At 38.1% G+C, this 7,685-nt stretch overlaps 1 protein-coding gene across 1 annotated transcript in view; it reads right to left on the reverse strand.

Annotated features, from left to right (window-relative positions):
- Position 1: 1 nt before the first annotated feature.
- Positions 2 to 7,685, reverse strand: part of PIK3C2A (phosphatidylinositol-4-phosphate 3-kinase, catalytic subunit type 2 alpha) — a 146,691-nt gene continuing 139,007 nt past the window's right edge. Inside the window, exons 27-31 of the mRNA XM_011937522.1 lie at positions 4,006 to 4,123; positions 3,843 to 3,915; positions 3,394 to 3,503; positions 3,181 to 3,306; positions 2 to 2,662 (exon numbers count right to left, since the gene is read on the reverse strand). Of these exons, the coding sequence (XP_011792912.1) occupies positions 2,480 to 2,662; positions 3,181 to 3,306; positions 3,394 to 3,503; positions 3,843 to 3,915; positions 4,006 to 4,123 (610 nt within the window). The 3' untranslated portion in view covers positions 2 to 2,479. The remainder of the gene's footprint in view (positions 2,663 to 3,180; positions 3,307 to 3,393; positions 3,504 to 3,842; positions 3,916 to 4,005; positions 4,124 to 7,685) is intronic.

Consider the following 7,685-nt stretch of genomic DNA (forward strand, 5'->3'; position numbering starts at 1 on the left):
AGTAGTAGTGCAAAGAGGCTCCCCTCTTTTTTTATTTTTTGGTATGGGCTGAAGATTAGCATTTCATAAAGAAATAAACTGTATGTAAAATGTATGTGTGTTTGAATGAGTAAAGAAGGCACAAAATGAGTTAAATTAAGAGAAAACATTACCACTTATTCTGAACTCTTAACTGTACAGTATTATAATATATACTTTTAGATATGAATCCAGATTTCTTATAATAGAAGTGACAGGTCATTTTTTAGCTCTATTATTTGTGCTAAAAGACACTGTCACAATAGACTGCAAAAAGGCAGTACATGTTGAGTCTAATTAACGATGACCTCTACTAAGACAGCTTTTGTTTGTCTTTAAATTACAGTGGCTAAGTGATAACTGGTGGAATGGAATTAGGTCTCAAAAGCTTAAGTGAAAATTACTAGCACATTTGCATTTGCAAAGGTACTTACACACTTTGAGGAAATGTTAATGATCTGTGGAAAAAGCAAATGGTGGTGCTTTGATCTGCATATTAATTAACTTATTAAATAGACAACACATTTAACATTAAAAAAAGACATTCATATACCATACTCATGGGTTTAACTACATATGGACCATTAGTGTTAGGCACCAAAAATTTCAAGTTTTTCCCCCACCCTGTCCCACTGATATATTATCAACTTTTCTATTTCTTCCCTGTAGTTATCACCATTTACATTAAACATTTGTGCAGTTCATAAAAATTCTGTTCTGGGCAACTGAATTGGCGATTGTCCTTTTTCTCTTGGTATTCTTTATTGCATATTTTGTCAGTTTTCTCACAGCAACCTGACTGGTACAATTTCTATTACCATTTTTAAAGTATCTGAATTTCTACTCTAACCATGAGAGTTATTATTATATATACGTATATATCCAAATTAACAAAATTGTGTCTGAAATTAGTAACTAATAAAAATAAATCTTACTCTTTTTTCTTTTTTTTCAAGACGGAATTTTGCTCTTGTCACCCAGGCTGAAGTGCAGTGGTGTGATCTCGGCTCAGTGGTGTGATCTCGGCTCACCACAACCTCCGCCTCCTGAGTTCAGGCTATTCTCCTGCCTCAGCCCTCCGAGTAGCTGGGATTACAGTTGCCCGCCACCACCCACGCCTGGCTAATTTTTGTGTGGAGCCGGGGTTTCGCCACGTTGGCCAGGCTGGTCTCAAACTCCTGACCTCAGGTGATCCGCCCACCTTGGCCTCCCAAAATGTTGGGATTACAGGCATGAGCCACCGTGCCCAGCCAAATCTTATTCTTACTGGTTACTGTAGAATAATTTCAATCCTGTCCCTTATGATTCTGAATCCTATTATATAAAGGAAAATAACTTTTCACGTGAATGTAAAATGTTTATACATGTAAGTAAGACAGTTTACAAGACAAACTGGTCTACATAGACAAAGGTCTATATTAAAGTTAAATCTGGACCCTAGAATTCTTGTCATGGGCCTCTTGTGAAGAGTCTGCCCTACTCAGGAATGGGCACATGGGTTAACAATTTTCACTTATTTACTGAGGGAGTGGAGTATAGATGTAGGGAGGTGAAATTACCACTCCTGGGAATAAATGTAGGATTTTAATGGAATGATGGAATTTATTGTACAATCACATTGGTGAGTCTTATTCAGGTATTCGGCTACAAAAACGTAAATGGCTTAACCATTTAAATAACTAATTCATACATCAGAAGTAAAGGATATTTTGTGGGAAAAACATTAGTACATGTACATAATTTCTTGTCTTTAGTAAGCGGAAAGTGAGTGAAACCTATGTACTAATTATTTATCAAACCAGGAAAAAAATCAGAAATGAAGTGCCAGGGAAGCATATAAAGTTAAGGCACCATTATTTACAACATCAGTGATTGGCACTTATTCTGAAAAAGGCTTTAAAGACATGAATAAAAAGCAGTATTATGTTTTTCCCTACTTCTATAAACTACTTAGTAGTTCTTAACATAGCTATCTATTATTTGTGCTTTGTTTTTCAGCTCCATGAATAGCAGCTGGATTTTATGGTAACATCCTGCATTTTTCCTTTACTTTGGTGTTTGTGAACATTACACAGTGGTAAAGGCTATAAAAGGTGCATAACAGGAAAACACATATGCTCTGTCTCCTTATAGAAAACAATGCAAAACAGGTGGCTGAAATGACATAGTACTGTCTCAAAGTCTTTTTCAGGGATTAGTATATATTAAGTTTAGGGTTTGTAGCATTCTGTATAATGACTTTAAAACAGCAATGGCTTCCAAAAATTCAAAAAGGTTAGTTATGTGACTGTTGGTCCAACAGATGTGTTGAAATGCAGCAAGTAAATTTAACTTTATAAATTCTGTCCAAGTATAAAAGTACTATACAAAATTAACAAGTGTGTGTGTGTCTGTGTGTGTGCGCATGTATGCATGCACGTTTATAACTGTTCTTGCTTCCAAAGCTCAGACAGTCACTAGTTTACAAGTATGTTGCTGCAGTCAGCTGATACCATTTAACTGTCTCTTTGCTCAAGTTGAAATCTTTCAAAGGCAGGGTTACTCCACCCAAGAAAAAATTTTCCCGCAGAGATTCTGCACTGAGTACACTTAGTTGAAGTTCTCGCTGTCTTAGGGTTTCTTTGCTATATCCACTGTATACAAGCTACAACAAAGGAAAAAAGAAACAGTAAATCACAAATTAAAGTTTGTTTGGTTTCTTGGAACATTTCAAGTGAAAACATGTGAAAGTATTAGCCAAAGAGTGACTATAATTTTGTAGAGACGGAATTTCATCATGTTGCCCAGGCTGGTCTCAAACTCCTGAGCTCAAGTGATGCACCCACCTCGGCCTCCCAAACTGCTAGAATTACCGGCAGGAGCCACTGCGCCTGGACTTAAAATGTTTTAAAATTTAAAATCTCAAAACAATGGACACAGAGAGGGGAACAACACACACTGGGGCCTGCTGGAGGATGGGATGGGGGGAAGGAAAGCATTAGGAAAAATAGCTAATGCATGCTGGGCTTAGTACCTAGGTGATAGGTTGACAGGTGTGCAAACCACGATGGTACATTTAACTATGTAACAAACCTGCATATCCTGCTCATGTACCTCAGAACTTAAAAATGAAAATAAAAAAAAACTCAATAAACCAAGGTAACTTCTAGAAATTTAACTTACCATTTCATTGAATGTCGGATTCCTCGTTTTTCGTGAAATTTTGGTTTTACGTTTGGATGTTTTGTGGTTGTCTGGAAGTAGGTATGTTTTGACATAAGGATTTGGGTCAGCTCCATCTTCAGTAACCTAAAAAGAAAAGCAGTCCCTTAATAGTAATGCTTCCTACCAAGGTAAGGGTTTCCTCTATAACCATCATTCTTTGTAATCACTCACAAGATCTTTGATGTGCATCACCATGATGAAAAGAGTACCATTTCGGTAAGAGATGGATAATTTCACAGCTCCTCCTATTTGGCCTGCAGTAGGACTGAAGGAACCTGCATCTGAAAATACAAATATTTTCATCTTTATTTATTTGTTGTAGTGGTTCAAGCTGCAGTAAAAGGATTTTGCTGTATTTTCAAGACTGTCACATGTGGGGCAGACAGAAGGGAGGGGAAAAAGGAGTAAACAACCTGGTAGGTCACTGATTTATACTTCTTTAGTAATCACATCTATTAGGAAAGTTATATTTATTCAGAAATAGACTGGCTTAGAAAGAATACTCTCCTCCCATTCTCAGACTACAGCTAGTAAGCCTGCTGTCATTCTACCACATTCATTGAGCAGTTACAGACTTGCAGATCATGAGTTACCAATAAAGAGAAAAAAAATAATCTCACCTGCAGACCTAGCTATTCCTTCAGCTTTCTCATCACGAAGTAAAGGGTGGAAGAAAGTACAAACAAGATCACACTAAGAATAAAGAGAAAACAATTCATTAGTTTAAATATTATGTAACACAAAAGGTATAAGATGTTATTACTTCTCATTTAGTAAGGTTACCTCTGCTACATCCGTTGAAGCATTCATCAAACTCTGTAAGTAACTGTTTAACTCAATTTTCCTTTTGGCTGCTACATCTTTTATGTGTGTTCTTCCTAGAACCATCTTATTAGGAAAGCTACAAAAGAAAAACAAAAACAAGTGGGATTTGAATAAGTACAATATTTCTTTAGAAATACACTTTTTTAATATATACTTAAAGACAAAGTAGTCTTAATCCATTATAAAGTAATATTTTGTGGCCAGGCATGGTAGCTCATGGCCTTTGGGAGGCCAAGGCAGGTGGATCACTTAAGGTCAGGAGTGTGAAACCAGTTTGGCCAACATGATGAAACCCTGTCTCTACTAAAAATACAAAAATTAGCGTGCTGATGTCTACAATCAGATGCCAATAATCCCAGCTACTCGGGAGGCTGAGGCAGAAGAATCACTTGAACCTGGGAAGTGGAAGTTGCAGTGAGCCGAGATTGCTTACACTCCAGCCTGGGTGACAGAGCAAGACTCCATCTCAAAATAAAATAAAATAAGTAATTTTTTGTGATTTCTCTTCAAAGTATTGGAGATGACATCATTTAGTTACCCATTATCCTTTGATGAGCATTGGTTGAAAAGGTATATGTTGATTTCCTGTATTTATTATTAGCTTGGTGCAAAAGTAACTGTGGTTTTTGACATTAAAAGTAATGGCAAAAAACGCAATTGCTTTTGCACCTACCTAATACTTATTTTCTACTATTTCTTCTCAAGTTTAATCACTCAAATATTTTATCCAGATCTGATCCCTAAAAAAAAAAAAAACTCACTACTCAATCAACCATAACTATTATATATACCAGTAAAATCCACAAATAATAACGTAAGGCCTAAGTAAGGTGCTGAAAGGATAATCTTAATTCCACTTATTTTGGTAGCAGTGGAAAAACGAAACTGTACATGGAAACAAACTCTAATACCCACTTCACTTCCTCCTTACTTTTGAAAGCTAGTCTGAAGAAAACATGAACAACTCGACACAGGAAATCTACTGGTCATTGAGCTACATTAAAACTGAAGACTCAGGGTATCCGATACAAAACTAAGATTTTGATTGACAGTCTTGATGGTGTTTGCTTCAGTTATTTATTGTTTTTGAGACGGAGTCTCACTCTGTTGCCCAGGCTGGAGTGCAGTGGCGAGATCTCAGCTCACTGCAAGCTCCACCTCCTGGGTCACGTCATTCTCCTGCCTCAGCCTCCTGAGTAGCTGGCATTACAGGCGCCCACCACCCCCGGCTAATTTTTTGTATTTTTTAGGAGAGATGGTGTTTCATCGTGTTAGCCAGAATGGTCTTGATCTCCTGACCTCGTGATCTGCCCACCTCGGCCTCCCAAAATGCTGGGATTACAGGCTTGAGCCACTGCACATGGCCATGCTTCAGTTTTTTTTATCAGAGGAGCTCAGTATGGCCCATGATAGATTATTTCTGCACTGATTTAGCATAACTTTTTTTTTTTTTTTTTTTTTGAGACAGTCTCGCTTTGTTGCTCAGGCTGGAGTGCAATGGTGCAGTCTCAGCTTACTGCAACCTCTGCCTCCCGGGTTCAAGCGATTCTCCTGCCTCAGCCCCCCAAGTAGCTGGGACTACAGGTGCATGCCACCACACCCAGCTGATTTTCGTATTTTTAGTAGAGATGGGGTTCAGTATGTTGGCCAGTCTGGTCTTGAACTCCTGACTTCGCGATCTGCCTGCCCTCAGCCTCCCAAAGTGCTGGGATTACAGGCGTGAATCACTGCGCCTGGCTTTTTGTTGTTGTTGTTGGAGACAGAGTCTCATTCTTTCGCCCAGGCTGGAATGCAGTGGCATGATCTCGGCTCACTGCCACCTCTGCTTCCCAGGTTCAAACAATTCTCCAGCCTCAGCTTTCTGAGTAGCTGGGATTACAGGCAGGTGCCTGTTATTTTTTAATTTTTTAGTAGAGATGGGGGTTTCACCATATTGGCCAGGTTGGTCTGGAACTCCTGGCCTCGTGATCCGCCCGCCTTGGCCTCCCAAAGTGCTGCAATTATAGGGGTGAGCCACTGCGCCCAGCCCTGATCCACAGTTTTAAGAATCTTAAATAGGATAAATTCAAAGATACCCATACCTAGGAACATCTTAGTTAATACAGATGGAACAAGGTTAGCCCGAAGGTAGTAACTGTTGAAGCTGTGTGATGGATTCACTCATGGAGTTCATTAGGCTGTTATCTAATTTTGTAAATGATTAAAGATTTGCATAATGAAGTTTTTCAAAAGAGTAAGGATGAAATAAAGATCCTTTTTTTCTGACAGAAACTGTCACCCCCAAAGCTAGCTGTAATTGAGTTATTGCTCTTCATTGGTCTCTGGGCCCTTTCACATGTCATCTTAGGGTCAGAGAACCATAGCTTCACACTTATCATTACAGGATGAAGGTACTGCTGCTGCAGGACTACTTAATATCTTAAGTAAAGTACCAAAGGCCAGGGACTATACTCACAGAAGCATTTCCCTTCTGAGAAACAGTGATGGGACTGTATAAAAGTGGTCGCAATCCAGACCTTCAAAGAGTAACACTCAGGCAGGGTGTGATGGCTCCCGCCTGTAAGCCCAGCACTTTGGGAGGCCGAGGTGGGCGGATCACTTGAGGTCAGGAATTCGAGACCAGCCTGGAAAATATGGCAAAACCCTATCTCTACTAAAAATACAAAAATCATCCGGGCTTCGTTGCGCATGTCTGTAGTTCCAGCTACTCAGGAGGCTGAGGCAGGAGAATTGCTTTGACTCAAAAGATGGAGCGTGCAGTGAGCTGAGATGTTGCCACTGCACTCCAGGCATGGGAGACACAGAGTGAGACTCTGTCTCAAAAAAAAAAAAAATGAGTAACACAAGTCAGAATCTCTATTTGAACATTTTTAGGGGCAATTGACAGGTTAGTTCTGAAATTGAGGATTATTAAACCTAATAAACTCCTGGGTGAGATGGAAAGAACATCAAGATTGAGCTCATAGCAAAGTCTGGAACCAAAAATGTTAGTATATACTGTCAACAAGGAAAGAAATGATAGCAGAGTTCTTTTATTCCAGAAATATTTTAATACAATCGTAGTACAGTTATGAAGTCACATTCAATCCACTGAATATATTCAGGGTATTAATAAAAATATTATACATCTTTATTCACTACCTTAATATAAGTATTTGGTTCTTACAGATGAGACTAATTACCATATTCATTCATAAATGCACTGCTAGACAAACAACATGGAAATAAATTTATGGATTATAATAGTGGGGGTTCAGTCCTTTTTGATCTGAAGTCTAAGTTTCAAAAGTGAATGTTTTCTTTTTTAAATGCCACAATATTTGAATTCTAGAAATAGACAACTAATTTAAGGCAAGATATTGAAACTTTTATACAACTTTAATTTGAAAAAAGAAATCAAAGATCATACATGCCTTAACATTTAGATACCTATAGATTCATATAAAGGCAGTAATAAAAATATCAGTGCAAGTTCTACATTGGGTTCCTCAGTAGAGAAAATAATAGGTTCTTTGAGTGAACCATTATCTTCAAATCCCAAAACACTGGCAAGAAGAAATAATTCTTCTGATGCAGGACAACATGTAGCATAATTATTTTTAGTCAATAAAGGTGAGTATAAAATATTGTGATTATAC

This window comes from Colobus angolensis, unplaced genomic scaffold, assembly GCF_000951035.1.
Source record: "Colobus angolensis palliatus isolate OR3802 unplaced genomic scaffold, Cang.pa_1.0 Scaffold164, whole genome shotgun sequence".
NCBI lineage: Eukaryota > Metazoa > Chordata > Mammalia > Primates > Cercopithecidae > Colobus > Colobus angolensis.